Source organism: Prionailurus viverrinus, chromosome A3 (genome assembly GCF_022837055.1).
Source record: "Prionailurus viverrinus isolate Anna chromosome A3, UM_Priviv_1.0, whole genome shotgun sequence".
In the NCBI taxonomy this organism is placed as follows: domain Eukaryota; kingdom Metazoa; phylum Chordata; class Mammalia; order Carnivora; family Felidae; genus Prionailurus; species Prionailurus viverrinus.
In genome coordinates, this window is record NC_062563.1 from 119,610,919 (window position 1) to 119,632,858 (window position 21,940).

At 47.6% G+C, this 21,940-nt stretch overlaps 1 protein-coding gene across 3 annotated transcripts in view; it reads right to left on the reverse strand.

The window, feature by feature from the left end:
* Positions 1 to 16,556: 16,556 nt before the first annotated feature.
* The window catches only part of DPYSL5 (dihydropyrimidinase like 5), a 102,160-nt gene continuing 96,776 nt past the window's right edge, over positions 16,557 to 21,940 (reverse strand). For 2 of the 3 annotated variants that reach the window (XM_047852951.1, XM_047852952.1), the window contains 2 exons: positions 21,391 to 21,559; positions 18,275 to 19,506 (listed from right to left, as the gene is read on the reverse strand). In XM_047852951.1, the coding sequence (XP_047708907.1) occupies positions 19,421 to 19,506; positions 21,391 to 21,559 (255 nt within the window). In that variant the 3' untranslated portion in view covers positions 18,275 to 19,420. Of the gene's footprint in view, positions 17,112 to 18,274; positions 19,507 to 21,390; positions 21,560 to 21,940 lie in introns of those variants that run through there. The other variant, XM_047852953.1, reaches the window with a different exon arrangement.

Below are 21,940 nucleotides of genomic sequence, written 5' to 3' on the forward strand. Positions count from 1 at the left end.
AGAATATCCAAGTCATATAATAAGAGAATGTGGATGGGAGAGACTGTCGAAATCATCTTTGGAAAACATCATCTGTGTTTTCCTATTCTCTGATGACAACCGTTCATATCCCACTCAATGCAAAATACATTCATCCCCTCCCCCAAGAACCCCCAAGTCTCATTCCATGACAGCACCAGCCTGAAGCCCAGGATCCCCTCTTCTAAATCGGGTCCCCGTGTGGATATAGCTCCTCACATCCAGTTCCTTGGGCATGGCTCCTTGAGTATCAATCCTCCTGACCTGAAGACCTTGCGAAGTAAAGAAACTCATCGCGTGCCTCATATATGCCCAGAAAACGCTAGTGGCACAAGCATGGGGGTAATTTCTACGGATATTATCATTTCAAACAGGAGAAAAACAGAAGGCACACACAGCAGTTACTAGTTCATAGCGATTCTGAAATCTAGCCGGGCACATGTTGCCAATTCCCAATGTAGTGCTCGGACCCACTACCATTTACTTATATTAGCCTTCGCATGGATTTTTTTCCCCCCAGTGGGTTATAATCCTTGCCTAGGATTATTTGTTTTGATATGCAATTTGTCACCGATTTGGCCAGGGAAAGAAATTCCAAGTTGGCTCTTGTGCCCTTTGGAGTTGTTTTCATCATTCTTTGAACATTTCCTTGCTTTCTGACACAAGATGTTCCAGGCTCATCTTGTTCCTTTCCTGCCCCGCCCCAGAACTGGCCATTCACCAGGGAACCATGGGTCCTCCTGACTTTCTGATGTTCCTTTTTCCATTCCCTCTTGCTCCCTAAATCTGCCCTTAGACTTCGACGTTTCCCTGAGTTCCCATCTCATTTTTCTCTCTCCTTCCTCTGTACCTACTCCCTGAGTGCCTTAATCTGTTCCTGTGACTTCTGCATCTGGGTCTCCAGCCCAATAAGCTCTCCTAGCTATCAGACCTGTTCATGTAATTGTCTTCTAGATTTCCTCCAACCCTGTGTTCCATAAGCACCTCAAGCTCAGTGAGTTTCAGTTAAACTTATTTACCCTTCTCCCCACCAACCCCCCCCCTTGCTATATTCCCTATTATTGTTAATGGCATCACTAGGAAAAACGTGAGGATGATTCTATCCCACATCTTCTCCCAGCTCCCTATACCAGAACGTTTTTCCAATATTATCAATCACACTTCTAAATGTCTTTCAGATATGACCCTTCTTTATCCCCATCACCTCTACCCTCTCTTACCTGAGTTATTGCAGAGCTTCCCACCTGGTCTCTCTGCCTCCAACCTCTCCCACCTCCGACCCATCCTCAACGCCACTCCTAGAAAGCTCTTTCCAGAAGGTAAATCTTATCACGTAACGTCTCAGCTCAAATCCCTATGGTTGTCCTTTTCAAACCAGCTGAAGCAACCACTGGCCACGGGGGATTCATGTAAGGAGACAGAGAGGGAGCAGCTATGGAATAGTGACATCTCCCTCAAGTTTCATTTTTATTTGGCGAGTCAGTAAACCATTTAAAACTAGTAAGACAAACTGGCGTGTGATGATGTAGAATACAAGAATCACAAGAGTTTAAAGGCAAAACTTTTCAAGAGAGTTTGAACTCAAGACACCTCCATGCCTGTACTACCCACTGCCTTTGAGGGGACTTCAGTGGAAAGTTGAAGAAACACCGGTGAGGGTAAAAGGATAAAGTTCAGGTTCCCTCACACGGTGGACAAGCTGTATTATACTCTGGTCCTTACCAGACATGTGGGACGGAGAGCTGGCATGTTCTCCTTGGTAGCAGGCATATTCTTTATCATGGTCCAAGGTGCTCACACTCATAGACCACATCTTGTTTTTATCTTTGTATTCTTAGCACCTCACATAAAACACCTCACTAAAAACAGCCAAGCAAGCTGAAAACAATCTGACCTTTCTGCACTTTCCCCAGGGTGACTGGGGAAGCCAAGTGGTGGGGGAGTCAGAGTGAATGGGTTAACTCTGGCTGGTGGGGGGCTAGATTTTAGATGGGAACATGCAGGGGTGCTCTGCCTGGTGGTGAGGGGGAGGCAGGGAGCTGTGAAGCCGGTGAGCGTCACCAGCCGTGTTCATTATTCATTTGAAACTAGCTGAGAGTGGAACAGGCACTCACATACGACTGATTCCCACATATAGGAACCCCTTGACATGGTTTTCAAACTTACAAGGGGACTGTGTAGGCAGTATGTAATTTTGCTGAGGGATGAATTCTAATCACATGACATGACACAGTTGCGTCCTTATCTAGAGAGTGACTCTAACCCTTCACCCTGCTGGAACTGCATAAGCAGTGGGTCCAATACTTCCTGGCCATGTGACCTTGGACCTTGGTTTTTCTCATCTGTTGTTGTGATGGTCAAATGTGATAATGTATGAAAAATGTCCAGCAGTGCCTTATACACAGTAAATGCCTCGTGAATGGTAACTATGAGTAATGACCAAACTTTCACTAGGGTCAAGAGCTCACTTGATTTCCCCCTCAGTTATATTCTATTAAATGACATAGGGGCCAATACGCAAATTTAAAATTTGCAACCATCTTAAGACAAGCCTCGTGTGAACAGTAATGATGTACCGTATCCAGAATGAACAGCAACCTCGGACCAGTGGCTTAGATGGCAAGTTGTTACCCCACTTTTTGGAGAAAGTGCCCACCGTGACAATCAGGTGGGTAACAAAGGCTGGGACTCATTGGATGAGTTTCCTATAACCTCGCTGATCACCTCCTGAGGTTGGTATCATTTCCGTTTTCACAATAAACAACCGAGGCCCAGAGAGGTTAACTGACTTGCTTAAGATCACACAACTTGTGACCATCAGAAGCATGATTGGAACTAAAGCCAACACCAAAATCCAAACTTCTTCCACCATCCCGTTGCTTCCTGCACCTTCTATGCTATAATCATTTGTCAATATGTCTTCTCCAAACTAATCTGTAAACGCAGGAGCCATACTTGCTTCATTTTTGTAGTATCTAATACCTGCCTGGCACATATTCCGTAAGCATGCATTAAATGCAAGGTGGAAAATGTTAAGTAAACCCGAACTAGAGTTACCAGATCAGTATGAGATGCCTAGTTAAATTTGACTTTCAGATAAACAATATTTTAATATAAGTTTGCCACAGACACTACTTGAGATACATCTACACTAAGGAAAAAAAAAACCCTAAAATGTATTTGCTACCTGAAATTCAAATTTAATTGAGCATTCTATATTTTTATTTGCTATATCTGGTAACCTTCACCTAACTGCTCAGGTTGGCCTTGAAAGGGACAAATCCCCCAGGGTTCTCCTGGCGGGGAGAAGGGCCATTATGGCCCCTCACTCACACTCAAGACTGACCCCATCCCCAGCTGCTCTGAGGGCTGGGGTTGAGACTGCGGTAACCTGGATGTGCCCGCCTTTCCTGAGCCTTACCCGGTCACCAAGGTTAGGTCCCCTTGGCACTTGTAAATGGAAAAAGCAGCCGCTGATGGGCTTAAAGCGCCACCTGGAGGCCCTTATGGGTAGTACTGTGGCCAGGGGCCATCCCACGGACCCAGGATTTGAGGGAGCAGGGAAAGGCCAAACAAGGCAGAGACAGGGCAGAAGGGGAGACCTGTCTAGCAGTGGAGAGCGGCAGGTGAGGAAATACCTTCCAGGCATTTTCAGTTTACAGCTGCTGCTCTGGCTGCCTAGGAATTGAAGGCACTCGCCTTCCGGAGGAGGTCATTGCTTAAAGACTTACTTTCCCGTGACCCTCTGCCTTTTTAGCTGTTCCTTGCTTGTCCCCAGGCTGGAAGTCATTGGCTTATGAGAAGCATCATAACCTCCATCCTGGAGGCTTGATGCTACGTTTTAACATGATGGTGAGCAGCATGGAAACAACGCCATGGACCGGCAGCTGAAGGAGTGGGAGCTATTTGCTCCGCTGCGGCTCTTAAAGTTTGGTCCTCAGCACACCTGAAAACTTGTTAGAAGTGCAAATTCTCAGGCCCCACACCAGACCTACTGAGCCCGAAACTCTGGGGGTGAGGCCTGGCAAGCTGTGTTTAAATCACCGCTCCAGGGGCGCCTGGGTGGCTCAGTCGGTTAAGCGTCTGACTTCGGCTCAGGTCATGATCTTGCGACCTGTGAGTTAGAGCCCTGCGTCGGGCTCTGCGCTGCCGGCTCAGGGCCCGGAGCCTGCTTCGGATTCTGTGTCTCCCTCTCTCTCTCTGCCCCTCCCCCACTCCGTCTGTCTCTCTCTCAAAAATAAACATTAAAAAAAAAATTAAATAAACCCTCCAGGCGATTCTGACGCATGCTGACATTTGAGAACACCTAGAGGAAACATGCGTAGGGTGGGCAGGGGAGAAGCCCACAAAAATGTGCAAATACTGGAAGAGCCGTTATGTGAGTGAGACCGTTTGTTCTACGGCCTCCGGAGGAAGAGCTGGAGGGGGGTGGGGGCACAAGTTGCAGAGAAACAGAATTCGGTTTTCATCAAGGAGATACTGTTGAACAAATAGAACTTTGGGGGAGTGTGATGTATGCCTGGTGAAGGCACTTCTCCATCACTGGACTAAATGTCCTGTGTCCTGGGCCAGATGACCAGTTAGGGATGCCGTAGAAATTTCTGCAGAGGTTAAATTAGATGTAAAGAATCTCCAAACTGTGAGAATCCACGATGAATTCTTCTTGCAAACCTTCTTTTCTCTTATCGAGAGCAAGAGCAATACTTCCTGGCTGTTCTGCCATGTCTGAGAACCGTGTTTGGCTAACGAATACTAGAGCAAATGGCTTTTCTAGTTTTCCTGCTCAGGATTTTCTCAGGGCTGCTCCATTCTGGACTAGTTGTTCTGTAGGCTGCTGCACAGCTGCCTTCCAGAGGTTTCCCTCTACAACCACCCCTTACCCTCTTACCTATGTGGAATCTCCCATTTCCTCTGTCCCGTATTTTTCTATTTTTTATTATTAGTTTAATATATCAGGGCACGTCACCAAGTAGATTCCCAAGAAAGATCACCAGGAAAGTCAATCTTTTCCATCTTGATTGTCTGAAAATGACCTTTTCTTAATGTTTGTTTATTTTTTAGAGAGAGAGAGAGACAGAATGCAAGCAGGGGAGGGGCAGAGAGGGAAGGAGACACAGAATCTGAAGCAGGCTCCAGGCTCTGAGCTGTCAGCACTGAGCCCGATGCAGGGCCTGAACTCATAAACAGTGAGATCATGACCTGAGCTAAAGTTGGACGCTTAACTGACTGAACCACCCGGGAGCCCCCTGAAAATGACTTGTTATTGACACTTGGTAGACAGATTGGGTATAGAATTCTAGGATGGAAATGATTTTCCCACAAGATTTAGAAAACAAGCTCCATGATTTTCCATCTTTTCATAGTTTTGTTGATAAAGTCAGGTGACATTCAATTTCCAATTCTTTGTATGCAGCTTGTGCTTTCTTTTCCTGCTGGCTCTTGAAGCATTATTGTCATTGTTTAGAAATGTCGTGATGATGTCTCTTTAACCTGGAGACTCTTATCTTTCAGAAAATCTGGAAATTTTCTTCTATTATTTCTTTGATAAACTCCCTTTCTTTGGTTTTTCTGTACTCCTATTTCTGAAACTGCTGTTAGACTGATCATCGAATTTCTTGGCTTTGTCTCCAATTTTTTTTTCTGGTCTTTTTAAATAAGTCTGTACACTCTGAATGTTCTGAATCTTGCTTTGTGGTGTAGTAAATGGTCAATTTTTATAAACAATTCTCCCTCTTTTTAAATTTATTTATTTTGAGAGAGAGAGCATGAGCGAGTGGAGGAGGGAACAGAGAGAGGGAGAGAGAGCATGCCAAGCAGGCTTAGCACTGTCGGCACAGGGCCCGACGTGGGGCTTGAACTCATGAACCGCAAGATCATGACCTGAGCCGAAGTCTGACACTCAACAGACTGAGCCACCCAGGCGCCACCCTATCTTAACTATTTTTGAGTGTACAGGTCAGTAGGATTAAGTATACTTCCATTATTGTTAAATAGATCTCTAGAACTTTTTCATCTTGCTGAACTGAAACCCTTTTTCGATTACACAATTCTCCTTTTACCTGTTCTTCAGCCCCTGGTACCTACCATTCTACCATTTCTATGAGTTTGACTACTTAGATACTTCATATAAGGGGGATCGTATATAACTTGTCATTTTGTGACTGGCTTATTTCACTTGGCATAATGTTCTCGAGGTTCATCCAAGTTGTAGCATGTGATAAGGGTTCCTTCGTTTTTAAAGCTGCCTAGTATTCCACCGTGTGCACATATCACATTTTGTTAATCCATTCATCTGTCAGTGGGCATTTGGGTTGCTGCTACCTTTTGGTGATTGTGAATAATGCTGCGATGAACCCTTTCTCTGGGTGGTCATTTCACTTTCTTGACAGTGTCCTTTGAAATACAAAGGGTTTTAATTTTGATGAACTCAAATGTATCTATTTTTTCCCTTTGTTACTTATGCCTTTCGGTGCCATATCTATGAATTCATTTCCAAATCCAAGGTTATGAAAATATACTCCTCTGGTATTTTTCCAGGAGTTTTACAGTTTTAGCTCTCACAGTGAAGTCTTCGATCCAGTTTCAGTAAATTTTTTTCTTTTTTGTTTTTAATGCTTATTTAGTTTTGAGAGAGAGAGAGCAGAGGGAGGGGCAGAGAGAGAAGGGGACAGAAGATCTGAAGCAGGCTCTGTGCAAACAGCAGAGAGCTTGATGGGGACTCGAACTCATGAACCACAAGATCATGACCTGAGCCGAAGTCAGATGCTTAACCGACTGAGCCACCCAGGGGTCCCCATTTTGAGTAAATTTTTTTTTGCATATGATCTCAGGTAAAGTTCCAGTTACATTCTTTTGCAGGTGGATATCCAGGTGTCCAAGCACCATTTGTTGAAAACACTATTTTCCCCCATTAAATCATCTTGGGATCTTGGTAAAAAATCAGGAGACCATAGACACTTGTTTTCTTGTTTCTTAGTGGACTCTCAATATTCTATTCAATTGATCTAGATCTCTACAGTCTTTCAAAAAAAGATTTTATTTTTTAAAAAATTTTTTCAACGTTTATTTATTTTTGGGACAGAGAGAGACAGAGCATGAACGGGGGAGGGGCAGAGAGAGGGGGAGACACAGAATCGGAAACAGGCTCCAGGCTCTGAGCCATCAGCCCAGAGCCTGACGCGGGGCTCGAACTCACGGAGCGCGAGATCGTGACCTGGCTGAAGTCAGATGCTTAACCGACTGCGCCACCCAGGCGCCCCCCAAAAAAGATTTTATTTTTAAGTAACCTCTACACCCAATATGGGGCTCGAACTCACAATCCCGAGATCAAGAGTCACGTGTTCCACCCGCCAAGCCAGCCAGGTGCCCCCTGTATAGTCCTGTCTTGATTACCGGTGCTTCACAGTAGTTTTTCTTTTAGAAAATTATTTGTTTTCCAAGTTCTAGTATAACTAATGTACAGTGTTATGTTGGTTTCGAGCAAACAGTACCGTGATTCAACACTTCCACACGTTACTCAGGGCTCTTTAATCCCCATCACCTAGTTCATTCATTCTCCCACCCACCTCCCCCCTCATAACCACCAGTTTGCTTCATAGTAGCTTTTACATTAAAAAAATTTTTTTAAATATTTATTTACTTTTGAGAGAGAGACAAGAGCGTGAGCAGGGGAAGGGCAGAGAGAGAGAGAGAGAGAGAGAGAGAGAGGGAGACACAGGATCCGAAGCAGGCTCCAAGCTCTGAGCTGTCAGCACAGAGCCCAATGCGGGGCTCGAACTCACGAACCACGAGATCATGACCTGAGCCAAAGTTGGGTGCTCAACCGACTGAGCTACCCAGGTGCCCCAGTGTAGTAGCTTTTAAAATCAGGAAGTGGAAAAAATTATGTATCAATTGTACTCAAATTTTTAAAAATTAAAAATATTAAAAAAATAAATTCCAGGATAAAAAAATTAAATAAAATCAGGAAGTGGCATTCCTCTCTCTCCCATCTTGGGGCGGTATTTTTCCTGTCTTTCCCTTCTTTACAGATCCAAGAATCATTGTTGACTTTTTTCAGTCTGTTCAGCTTTTTTCTTATCGTTAGGCTGGAGTGGTGACCTCCGAGCTCCTTATATGCAGCACGGGTCACAGCCATGCACTCTACTGTAAACCTGTTATACTCAAAGTAAAGCATTTCAATGGAGAAAAAAAAAAGGTGCGTTCTTAATATTTTACCGGGCAAACACTGTGACCCTTTTCGGATGTATATTTTGTCACTCCTTCAAATGGCCTTTTCCAATCTTGATTGTAACCATGATATATAACCTCCTCCAACTCAGTATCATCAGATCTTCCTTCCCTTTCCTGGGTTTTAAGAAGCCTCCTTCCTTTAGTGGGCATAAGGCAGTTCCTGGAGAGGATCTTAGTTTACGCCCATGGATCAAAGAAAGCCTATACTTTTGATTGCTAAGGATTTGAGACACGACAGCTCTTCAAGCTGCCACTTGGTGAGTGCTCGACTTCCTTCCTTCTTATAGGCAGAGTCCCAGGAAATGACAAAACCTAATAATTATCAATTCTGTATCTGTGGTCTCTTATTTCCCACAACATTTTAACGTAATGATGGCAGGATCTGGCACAACATGGACCCTGACAGTGGTTTGTCAGAGGAGGCCCGGGCATACACATGGTGAGACCTGTTGATGTCTTACTCTGTAGGCATTTTTCTCACCTCCCCTCTGCTGCCTGGGGATGCTATGGTTCAGCTCCACTCCTGGGGTGTTTTTAGTTAAAAAGCTTTGCCATATAAGATAGGTATCATAAACGAAGCTACTTCTCCCCTCCTGTTAAATTTTTCCCACATGATTAAAAAAAAAAAAGATCGAATGCCCCGTTTTCACCCTTAGGCTAGACCAGGGTTTCTTAAGCTTGGCGCTATTGACATCTTGGGTCAGATAATTCCTTCTTGTGAGGGGCTGTTCTGTGCACTGTAGGATGTTCAGCAACACCCCTGACCTTTACTCACTGGATTCTCTCACGCTCCCAGTTTTGACAACCCAAAAACTGTGTCCAGATGTTACCAAATGGCTCCTGGGGGACAAAATGGCCCCTGGTTGAGAACCACTGAGCTAGACTGACTTAATGGGTAACTTCAGCTCAAGAGCTTGGAAGGGGCCCCATCCCTGCTCAGTTCGTGTTTAACTGTCATAAACCCCCAACCTATCCAATTTGCTTAAAAAATGGAACTGGTACAGCAGAGATATCCAAAATGACAATTTCGCCTTGATAGCTCCTATGACCGCGATGCCAGCTGAAAGTCTGATAGCTATGAAAAGGCGAGTTAACAAAGAAAGGCAAAACCCTTTCATATGTTTCCACCCAGATACCAGGGAGAAATTTCAAAACCATCTTATGGACATCAAGTAAAATCTATAAAGTGCCCCCAAGGCACAAGTTTAAATCCTCACAACTTAAAAAAGAGACAGGCCCTGACTGTCCACCAGCCCACAGTGGGGAAAATTTCACTATACAACCCTGGCCATTGGAAAAATGAGCAAATAACCCTCAGCAACCCCCACATGCGGTGCTTTGTCCTAAAATACCTTTGATGCAGCTTCCAGATCTCTCCTTCTGGGGGTGTCAGGAAATCTGTTGTACAACAGAGACAGGAACAGGCCCTTGAGGTCCTGCCACCGATGTCTCCTTTCCCTTGGGGTTCAAAATACCAAGGGTCCTCCCCGGAGACATTGTTCCCCAGTGACTTCTGCTCCCACAGCAGCGAAAGGATCAAAGACCAACTCGGGGAGAAGGTCTGGTTTACTGCAAAGGGCTGCTCCAGTGCCTTGAAACTTAGTGTCTTTGGGAATTGATCGAAAGGGATCAGCTCCCTTCAAGGTAAGGGGGCTGCAAAGCTTCCAAGGATAGTTTAAAACCAAGAATTCTAATAAAGGGAGAGGCACTGAGTAGCCGATTAAATTTAAATATGCATCCCTGTAAGCAATTGCCTTTCATTTTGAGGCGATCTTTAATTCACAGTTGAAGAATCTATTTCCTCCCAAGGGGGCTTAGAGGGCTGTAATTCATGTAACATGTAGTCAGTCTGTAGAAAGAAAACTAGTGTTCAGAAAAGCTCAGGGTCTCAAGAAAGATAATTTGCTTTTAATAGTAAAAAAATGTGAAGAATTTGCATTTCCAGGAAAATATTCAATGCACTTGTGTGATTCGAGCCAGAAAGACAGTCCGACAGCATGTGCGTATTTTGGTAAAGCTATAAACTATGATAATTAAGATGTTTTTAAGCCAAATTTTTAGCATATTCTTAAGCTCAAAAAGAAAACTTCCTGATAAGAACAGGTCACAGGGCAAAGAATAAAAAAAGGCAAAAGGAACTTTCTAGAAAGTTGGTGGTTGACTCAGTCATCTCCACTCCCTTTATTGGTAAGAGAATCATTTATAATTCTTATTGCTGCTTTATTTATTTTAAAAGTTTTAAATGTTTACTTTTGAGAGAGAAAGAGCGAACAGGGGAGGGATAGGAGGAAAGGGAGACACAGAATCCAAAGCAGGCTCCAGGCTGTCAGCACAGAACCCGATGTGGGGTCCGAACCCATGAACCGTGAGATCATGACCTGAGCCAAAGTCAGATGCTCAACTGACTGAGCCACCCAGGCACACCCTTATTGCAGTTTTAAAATGCACCCTAATGCAGTTTTAAGAGTTCAAGTTTGGGAATTCAGGATTAACTGCCTGTCAGATTCAAACGGTGTTTAAAACATTAACAAAGCTGGGAAATTCAGTGAGTTTGTTTCTTTAAAATATAATTTTGCCTCCCTCCCCTCAAGGTGATACTATAGAATGTGAAATCAGGAATTTTGAATATGGCATAATTGATTTCAACACGAATTTGAATTTTTGCACTAAAATGAAATAGCTAAAGCATTTTTGTAAATATGATGTAACGCATGTTTTTTTTTTACCATTTAATTTATTTTTTTAAATTTACATCCAAGTTAGCATATAGTGCAACACTGATTTCAGGAGTAGATTCCTTAGTGCCCCTTACCCATTTAGCCCATCCCACCTCCCACAACCCCTCCAGTAACCCTCTGTTCTCCATATTTAAGAGTCTCTTATGTTTTGTCCCCCTTCGTTTTTATATTATTTTTGCTTCCCTTCCCTTATGTTCATCTGTTTTGTATCTTAAAGTCCTCATGTGAGTGAAGTCATATGATATTTGTCTTTCTCTGACTGACTAATTTCACTTAGCATAATACCCTCCAGTTCCATCCACGTAGTTGCAAACGACAAGATTTCATTCCTTTTGATTGCCGAGTAATACTCCGTTATATATATATATATATATATATATATATATATATATATATCACACCTTCTTTATCCATTCATCCATCGATGGACATTTGGGCTGTTTCCATATTTTGGCTATCGTCGATAGTGCTGCTATAAACATGGGGGTGCATGTGTCCCTTCAAAATAGCATACCTGTATCCCTTGGATAAATACCTAGCAGTGCAGTTGCTGGGTCATAGGGTAGTTCGATTTTCAGTTTTTTGAGGAAACTCCATACTGTTTTCCGGAGTGGTTGCACCAGTTTGCATTGCCACCAATAGCGCAAAAGAGATCCTCTTTCTCCGCATCGTCGCCAACATCTGTTGTTGCCTGAGTTGTTAATGTTATTAGCCATTCTGACAGGTGTGAGGTGGTATCTCGTTGTGGTTTTGACTTGTATTTCCCTGATGTTGAGCATTTTTTCATGTGTCGGTTGGCCATCTGGATGTCTTCTTTGCCCATTTCTAAACTGGATTGTTTTTCGGGTGTTGAGTTTGATAAGTTCTTTATAGATTTTGGATACTAACCCTTTATCTGATATGTCATTTGCAAATACCTTCTCCCATTCCGTCGGTTGCCTTTTAGTTTTGCTGATTGTTTCCTTTGCTGTGCAGAAGCTTTTTATTTTGATGAGGTTCCAGTAGTTTATTTTTCCTTTCGTTTCCCTTGCCTCCGGAGACGTGTTAAGAAGTTGCTGCAGTCGAGGTCAAAGAGGTTTTTGCCTGCTTTCTCCTCTAGGATTTTGTTGGCTTCCTGTCTTACATTTAGGTCGTTCATCCATTTGGAGTTTATTTTTGTGTATGGTGTAAGAAAGTGGTCCAAGTTCATTCTTCTGCATGTCGCCGGCCAGTTTTCCCAGCCCCACTTGCTGAAGAGACTGTCTTTATTCCATTGGATATTCTTTCCTGCTTTGTCGTTCCAATTTTAGTATATGTGCTGCCGAAGCGAGCACCTTTCCTGCTTTGTCAAAGATTAGTTGGCCATACATTTGTGGGTCCATTTCTGGGTTCTCTATTCTTTTCCACTGATCAGAGTGTCTGTTTTTGTGCCAAGACATGGGGTTTTGATGGTCGTTGAAAGATATTGAGACTAATATGGAAAAAATGTGTCCTTTATCAATTCATTCAGTAAAATTCAGATAATCCAAAATCATATAAATCCATAGAAAAGTTGCAACCTAACTTCCTGCATTGCATTAAAATAATGTTTCCTCAACATTAGCTTATTAACTTTATCTGTTTAGTGCCATTTTTTCTTAGAGTTTCTTTTTTGTTGTTGTTTTTTGTTTGTTTTAACATTTATTTATTTTGAGACAGAGAGAGCAAGCAGGGGACAGAGAGAAAGAGAGAGAGAGAATCTAAGCAGGCTCCGTGCTGTTAGCACAGAGCCCAACGCGGGGCTTGATCCCATGAACTATGAGATCATGACCAGGGCCGAAATCAAGACGTAGACAATCCAATGACTGAGCCACCTAGGCGCCCCTTTCCCTAGAATTTCTAATTGGATTTTGGAAGTATAATTCAAACAGCATTAAGCTAATGGATACTTGTGTTTATCCAAAGGCCTCATGAAGTTGGGGTTATGTAGTGAAATAAAAATATTGTGTGCATGTGCGTGTGTATAAATGTCTAAATTTTGACACAGGAATCAGAAGTTCAGATAAAACCTCAAGAGCCTGTGTTTAATGTGCATATTTCTTGTGGATCATGTGCTATTCTAAGATACCAGTATCTTCGTGTTCTCCCATAGTCAAAGTAAAGACTTTACAATTGATACTGAATTAAAAAAGAGTCATAGCTAGGAGAATCATTTAGCAAATGCCTGTAAAATTTAGCACAGCACATAGTATGATATATTTAGTGGCTTAAGAAAGTTACATTTTGTAAAAAGAGGAGCTGGTGGGGTCTTAAAAGGGAACAATGTAAATTTAAAAAGTGATGCCAGGGGTGCCTGGATGGCTCAGTAGGTTAAATGTCTGACTTCGGCACAGAACATGATCTCACGGCTGGTGGGTTCAAGCCCCGCATTGGGCTTTCTGCCGACAGCTCAGAGCCTGGAGCCTGCTTCGGATCCTGTGCCTCCCTCTCTCTCTGCCCTTCCCCTGCTCACGCTCTGTCTCTTTCTCTCAAAAATAATAGACATTAAAAAAAAAAATTTAAAACAGTGATGCCAGATTTTATCTGGGTGATCAAGGTCAATATCAATAGTGATAAATCATGTACGCAGTATTATCCTTAATATGATGTGATTAAAAGCACACTTCGTTTCTGTGGCCTTCCTCCTAAAAATGCATAACCCCAGCCTAACCATTCATTTGAGACAGTGGACCAATTCTAATAGAGAAGCCTTCTATAAAACACCTGACCGGTACTCCTCAAAACTATCGAGGTTATCGAAAACAAGGAAAAGTCTGACAACGGTCACAGCCAAATGAAGCCCAAGGGGACATGACAAATGTACTGCGGCATTCTCGATGGGATTCTGAAAGAGAATAAGGACGGTAGGTAAAAACTAAGGACATATGAATAAAGTATGGGTTTTAGTTAATGAGAATGCCTCACTATGGGTGCTCTAATTGTAACAAAAGTGCCATATTAATGTGAGATGTTGATAATAGGGGAAGCTGGGTGTGGGGTATGTGGGATCTCTCTGTACTGTCTTTTCAGTTTTTCTGTAAATCAAAACTGTTCTAAAAAAAAAATAAAGCCTATTTTTAAAAGAAAGCTATACAGGAACAGAATTTGTTCAGTTAAAATTTAAGGAAACTTTAAAATACAAAGCATCTAATGTATTCAGGAAAAATTTTAAAGGAGGCAGAATTCATCTGGCTAGAACTTAACGTAGGAGTCTTGCACTAATAACTATGCGGTTGGTGCAGAGGGACCGAATAGTGGTAAAGTGAGAATCTGGTACCTAACTTTGGAAATTTGAGCCACTGGAGTGGAGCTAGGAAGCAGGCCTTCCTCACAACCTCTTAGATGCTCCCCAGGCTCCCAGCCAAAGATTTAGGACTTCGAGATGAAATCTAAGTTTATGTGTGGCAGTGAAACATCTAATGAACCTCTAAGCTCACTATAGTTGTGGGTTTCATTGATTAGATTGGCGATAATCATTTAGCTTTTAGGAAAGGTGCTTAAGAAGGAGCTGGAATTTCGAATGTAGTTAGAAATGTTGTAAAGTGTTCAATGAAGCTGTTAAGTGGGATCATAGTCCCCTTAACAGTAAATGATGAAAGGTGGTAGACTTATAATTTCTAATGGAATAATAAGTCTATACACTAAACTGAAAAGCTTAGGGAAGCGCCCCCAGACCTTCCCCATTCTGCTGTACCCATGGCAGAGCTGTGAAGACTCGGGGCTTGTCACAGGACACCCTTGTCCCCACTCACAGCAGAAGGACCCATTTTCCCCACCTCCCACGATGCCCTGCCCTTCACCTTTCAGCGATGGAATGAATTTCAACTCCCGAACAGGCATCTTCATAGCCTAATGAATATATAGGTATGCATGAGGTGGCCAAATAAGTTAGTGCCCAAAGCACGACATATATGAAAGGTGGCACCACTAATTACCCTGGAGCGATAGACTTAACCCGGAACTGTCCCGGGAAAACCAGGACAAGATTCCCTATAGGTATAAATGTGTACTTTGTAAATATACCAGGGGAAGAAAGTGAAGAAATCAGCTTTCGTTGTAAGACAGCGTCAAGTACCAACCAAATGTTAGATCCTTTACTGTTTTAGTGAGAAAGCACTAAAACCCTTATCTTATTAGATGGCTTTATTTTAAAGTCTGTGGTCTTTTATTTTCTCGCAACTACATACACACAAAGGCATGCCGTGTCTTCCCGGGTAGCTTTTATTTTTTTCTCCATACACCATCCAATACCATGCACATGGCCTGCTGAACATGTGGCATGCTTTTCATCCAAACACAAAAGATTTTTGGCCGCTAGTCAAATTCTGGTGCGCTCCCACGTGATGGGAAATCAGGGTAATAGACACTTTGGCCCAGTACCATCCCAGGGACTCGGCATCCTTTGCAAGCCAGGTAACAGTGTTTCCATCTGGCTCAGAAACCCCACCAGAGTTTGTGCATACAGCTCACTTCATTATAGCCGAGTGCTTGGTCCCAACGCAGCATCCCGGGGACTTCTTTCGGTTCTGGCCTTGTTTGCAGGGTTGTTTATTTGGTGAGAAGTGGGAAAGTTCCTTTGCCACTAGGGTTTGGTCTTTGCGGGCTAAGAAAAAACTACAAGTGACCCCGTAGTACTGGAAACAATTTCACCCTGTAGTGTGGACGAGTTTGATCTGGTAATCCCTTCCAACATCTGGCTGAGATCTAGAGAGACGGTGGAGGTGATGCAGGTGGCAGGGGTTAGAGGGTATAGTAGACCAACCCAAAAGGTGGGGTTCTGGAGAACCAGGGAGCAGCCTGAAGTTCCTTCAAAGACACTCTGGCCGGGGCGCCTGAGTCAGTTAAGCATCTGACTTCCGCTCAGGTCATGATCTCACGGTCTGCGAGTTCGAGCCCCACGTCGGGCTCTGTGCTGACAGCTCAGAGCCTGGAGCCCACTTCCGATTCTGTCTCCCTCTCTCTCTGCCTCTCCCCTGCTCACGCTCTGTCTCTCTCTCTCTCTTCCTCAAAAATAAATAAACATTAAAAAAAAAAAAAGACACACTGGCTTTCGGACAGCTCTGTCATGTGATTTTATGAGGTCACAGCTCCATTAGCCAAGAGTTCCATTGTGTAAAGGGGGGGGGGGGTGTCTATGGGTTTCCAAAATGGTAGCCAAGAGAACAGGCAACAAAGGATAAGTGGGGGAAGCCTAGTGTCCCCCACCTCCTTTTGTATGTAATGCTTTCTCCCAATTACGGCTGTTTCAGTTAACCCGGCAACTTTGTCCTGGGAATCTGGCATCCAAAGCCTTGCTTTTGTCCCCACCGGGAAGAGGACAGAGCCCCGAGTGCCGGGCACTGAGGCTCCCACCTCTCAGCGAGCTGCTACCTGCCACCCGACACGAGTGAAAAACCAGAGCTGAATTTTCTTAGCAACCGAAGCCTCGCCCCTGCCACTGTGGAAGAGGTCCCCTGTCAAAGTCCCTCTTCTTTGAAGAAACACAACTGAGACCAGGTGAGAAGTAGCTACAGTTTAATACAAACCTGCACCAGAACACAATGTGTCGGGCTGTTTTGTTTTTGCCTCAAACAGGTGGCCAAAGCACAGGACCATGTGTCATCTTGGGGTTGACACGATCTTAGCACCATGACGTTTACAGAGGAGTGAGAAGTCACTTGGGTGCTGGAGGCTCCATCCTGACCCCAGGCTGTGCCTGCCGCCCGGGCAGCTGGAGAGGGTGGTTTGGGTTTTCGCGTGGTTCTGTGGTTTCTGGGTCAGTATCGGAAAAGCCCTCATCGCGGCATCGGCTTGACAGAGACCTACTGTGGACTCCTAGCACTACACACACGCACACGCACACGCACACACAGTAGCACAATTTTCTGGTAACTTATTCCCACAAACCTAGAGAGCAGCTAAGGCAAGAACAACAGTATTTATTCAGCAAGTACAAGACCAGTTTGAGAGCTGCATTCAGTGCAACCAGAGACCCTTTTCATTCCAACCAGGGGCAGTGGGGCTGCCGATGGAGCCGGCTGGAGCTCTGCACAGGGGCAAGGAGCGGGTGGCGGAAGCGGACCGTTCATGTGGTCCCCTGAGCCTCCTTCTGATCTTCATCTAGAAGCTCCCAGGCGAGGGTGGGGTCTATGAAAGATTGGGGGTGGGGGTGGGGAGGGTAGATGAAGCGGAAGGCCTGCGGCGGACCACTCCAAGACGTGGTCTCCTAGAGCCACACACCATGCATCTCTCAGGCAGAGGCACTCAGAGAAGGTAAAGCTTTCCTGGCCCAAGCAGGGACACTGCCCGCTGGCCACCACCACTGCTCGGCTCTTTGGCATCTTCCCAAGGCCCGCGACCCAGCAAAGGGCTGGAAGGGATAAAGATGGTGATGTGCACTGTAGCGAGGGATCAGGGTCACAGTTTCCCAGGCCCAGATCCCTACCTCCCGTCCCCGTGGGTGCCTTTGCTCCCTCTGCTCCCTGGGGTGCCGTCTCTGTCCTCTCAGCCCCTGAGTGAGTGAGGAAGATGAGCTTGAAGGGAGAAATGAGGGCGGGGGGGCAGCGCAAACCACACGGCAAGCCGCCAACACGGATCTAGTCCTGGCTCGAGCAGTGAACACGCGTTAGTTTGTCTACAAGGAAAATCTAGCTCTCTGTGCAAAACAAAGCAGAACGCCTACCAAGGGAGTCAGTCTTCCGGGTGGTTGAATTCTCGGGTGGCATCTACAAGAGACGTCACCCCTCCTCCTTTCCACAGCGGGGGGAGGCAGCCACGCCCTTAGGGGTGGTCCCGGACACTTCTGGGGTCAGAAGGCCTAAACCTTCTGGGTCTCATCTGCGAAATGGGGACCACAATACACGCTCTGCCGTTGCGAGGAGCAAGCGAGCGCTCGTAGATAGATGCAAGTGCTTTGACGACACGTAAAGCACGAAAGAAACGTGCAGGGTAGGACCGCTGGCCCGAGTCCTGGAACAAGCCGGGGGTGCGCAAAGCGATGTGGAACGTGAAATCACTTCCCCGAGGGGAAGGCAAAGCTTAAGAAGGGCAGGTGGCTGGGCTGCTTCCCAGCTCGCTCAGGGTGGATGGACATCACCCGGCCTCTAGCGTCTCCATGGAGACGTCCCGGTGCTTCCGAGGCAGGGAGGGCTCGGCTGGAGGTGGGAGGAGAGGGAGGCCACGGGCAGGTGAAGGTGAGGTGCTGACCGCGGGGCTCCACGGCACCTGTGCAGCAATGTGGGTTCTCCAGCCCCGTCCCGCTGGCCTGGCCTCCAGCCCACTCCCTCCCTGGTCCCGCCCCCCCTCTCTTAGCAGGCACGAGGCCTCTTGCCAATCACGCAGGAAGAGCGGCCGGGCCTCCGTCCAGCAGGGGGAGGTTACAGGAAGCTGGCTGGGGGTGTGGGGGTGTCAGGGCCGGGAGTGACCAGAGCCAGAGATGGGAAAGGTGACTCCGCTCCCCGACGGTCCCCGGGGCACCCTCTCAGACTGTAGGGAACTATATACCAAGAGGGGAGGGGACGGGAGGAGGGCCTGGGACAAGGCCTCGGCAGCCTGGAAGGCCCCAGGTTGGGAGAAGAAGGGCCTGTGAGTCCAACCCCTCACCGCCCCCTCTTCGTCTGTGCCCTAGGCTGTCTGGTTGGTGTCGAGTGCAGCATCTCTTAAGGTCCACATCTACTCCTGTTTCTATGCTATGCTAGTGACACGAAGCACCGTTATTTTTCACAGGATGCACAAACAAGTCAAACCAAACCACTGCGCAAACCAAACGTGCAAAACAAAATCATGTACACGCGCCTGGCACCAGCCCCGTGCCCCACCCAGCTAGCCCCTCCGGGCCTGTGACTCCCAGAGGGTGGGGTGGGGGTGGGGGGGAGGAAGAAGCTGGCGGAGGGTGCGGAGCGCCCCAACCACACCCACACAGGGGCCAGCGTGGAGTCAGGAAAAAAACGGGACCCCCTGGGCACGGCCGGGAAGCCAACACCTGTCTGACTTGGGAAAAGCGACCGCGGGGCCTCCTCAGGGGGAGGGGGTCCTTTTCCTCTAACACACATCTGCTAAAGTGCTCCGGACAGCTGGCGGGTCAGCCAGGGGGCAGGGCACTAAAGTCTGGGCTTTCCCAAAGCCAGCGCATGGAGGCGGGTGTAAGAGGAGGGGCTGGGCCGGGCTCTATGCATTGGGCTCTGTGCATAGTGTGGGTTTCCCGGGCCCCCCAAAGCCTGCCGAGGCCAAGGCAGGAAAGGACTGCAGCGGGAGGGACACATCTCAAAGTGCCTGTTAGGGTTGGCTCGAAGCACAGTGAATCGCGTGTCAGACATGGGGAGGGCTCCCTGGGTCCCGTGGCCCCCTCAGGTGGTGTACTGCCCAGCCCAGCCTCTCCCGCCCCCTGCAGCTGCGGCCGGAGGGTGTGCGGGCTGGTGGCAGTGGTGCGTCCTCACGCGGGGGGCTGGTCAGTGCCTTTACCAAATGCCGCTTGACCTGCCTCCGGGGGGAGCGAGGATCCGAGCCGAAGCTCGCTTTGGAACATGGTCATCGATTTGAGAACCTGCAGAGAAGGAAGCAGGGGGTGAGCTCGGCTGCTCTTGCCTGGGTTATGACTGCACGGCCACCATTCCCCGCCGGAGGCCGTTCAGCCCTCTGTGGGGACGATCTGTCTGAACCCTCACAACCCCATCCGGTTTTACAGGTGAGGAAAACGAGGCTCAGGGAAGTTAAGTGACTTGCCCAGTGTTACGAAGCGGGTAGGTAGGTGGCAGAGCCTGGATTTGAACCCAGGTCTTTCTGATCGAGGGCCTCTCCGATGAACTGCTACTCTGCTACCTTCGCTGCTCCCAAACCTGCACCCCAAACCTGCACATGTGGTCTCTTGTCAGGCACACGGACCGTTAGTCAGCCCGTTAGCATGTGGGCCTTTGTATACAAGCCTCAGTGAGTAAGACAGGGAGACGGCTGGGCCCTCCGTTGTTCTGGAGAAATCAAAGAACCACACCCCAAAGGCCCAGCATCTTGAAATCCCAAGACTCAGAAAGTGGCTTGGTGCCCCAGGGAGCGAGCGGGACATTCTTCAGCCCAGCCTGCCTAGGAGACAGGAGACCGGGGTGGAAGGATATTTGCCGAGTTGGAGAGAGGCCTGCCCCGAGACCTGAGCGCCGAAGCCACTGGCCGCTCCGAGGGCCTCGTGGCTTCTCGTGGGCCTGGCTGCTGCAGGAAGGGCCGTGCCCAGGCAGCCGTGGGAGCCTACACCTCCTGGGATGGCAGGGCCTGACCACGACACTCGGCACCACGGACTCCCTCCCGACTCCCAGCACACGTGTCTTGTCCCTGGTGGGACTGGCAGTGGCCTTCAGGGCGGGGGCAGGGGGATGGTTATCTTGGCACTGAGATCGCCTCTGAGGATGGAGAGAGTGGTGGAGACGACCCCTCCCCAGAGACCACAAAGCCCTCAAAACCTCTAAACGGGAACCACGTGTCTTCTGCCCCCAGCACATAGGGGGACACACAGGAAGCTCGGCGGGCAGCCCCCTCCCTCGGCCTTTCCTATCATAACAGTAAACGCCACACTCTGTGTGGAAGGATCTGGATCTTGGTCCTCTCACCGTTTGGGTCCCGGTGTGGCCCTTGCAGAGTGATGCCAGGCCTCCACCCGGTCCGACTCTGAAGGCCGCTCAGCGTGTTTAAGGAGACCCCGTCCTGCCCCTTTCAAGCTGGGGTCGGGGGTGGGGTCCCAGTGTCCATCAAAGCAGCCTGGAGGACCAGGCCACCTTACCGTGCTCATTCTCCACAGAGGGCTACCATTTTTGTGGCAACGACCCCCACCTTTCGCTACTGCAGAGCACCTGGGATGTGAGTTATTGACAGTAAAGTCCCAGAACAACCCCGCCTCCCATATATTATATGTGGTATTACATATACTACAATTGCTGACAAAAAAGAAGGTGCCAGAGGGACAAGCACGGGGCTGAGGCGGGGGAGGAAAGGGAACAGGGAAATACCTCTTTTAGAGGCTGGCAAGGAGCAGGGATGGGGACAGGGAGACTGCACTGGGGTACAGTCCCATGTAGCAGAGACGGTTACGGTTAAGCCTTCAGAGCTCTGATCACCCCTGGGGCACCCACCGTGTGCAGGGCCCCGAAGATGTTTCAAGGGGAAAATTTTCTGAACTTAGAAACTGCGGGGCGAGCAGCAGACAAGCCACGGCCTCTTGGAATGACTGGTGCCCAGGGACCCGAAGAGCCCTCCCGCCCCTCCTGATATTTGTGTCTCTATGTGGGACCCAACACCCAATTGCAGACGTGGGATGGGGTGGTGGGGGGAGGGAGAAGACAAAGAGAAAAAGCCACAGAAGTCCCGCTGCCAGGGCGGGCCTGTCCTCCGGCCACCCCGCTGAGGTAGAGCCACGCATCCCAGCCGGAGCGGCCCTTGCTCTTACCAGAGAGGCTGAAGCTGGACTCGTGAAGGTCCCTCATGCCCCCGTGTCGGGTAACGGGCCGAGTAGGAGTGTCTGCGAGTGGCGTTCCCATCTCTTTTTTCCCGGGATGCACAACGATAGCTACGTCCCCCAGGTAGGGAGTACGGTCCACTCCTCTAACCTTTAAGGTCTAGCGAAGGATGGAGAAGGAGGAAATGGGAAAAGAGCACACCATCAGAGCCCAGACACCATCAGAGCCCAGATGCCATCTCCACCAGAGCCTCCTCGATGGCCGGCAGGAGGTTGGATGCTGCCACTCTTCTCAGGACCCAAATGACTGCCTGCGACAAAAGTTTCTTACGTCTTGAGCTCAGGAGTGGAGTCTTTTACCTCCCAGTGTGTGCACGTGTGTACGTGTGTGCGGGCGCCCTTGCATAGAGGGGGCCCCCGCTGGCTCCCCCTCAACATTGGTGGAATCCTTTCCAAGGCGGCAGGTGGATTTCTGGGGTATTCCCCTCCCACGGAGCAATGTTAGCCCCTCACACGCCAGGCTTCCAAGAGGCCATGCCTT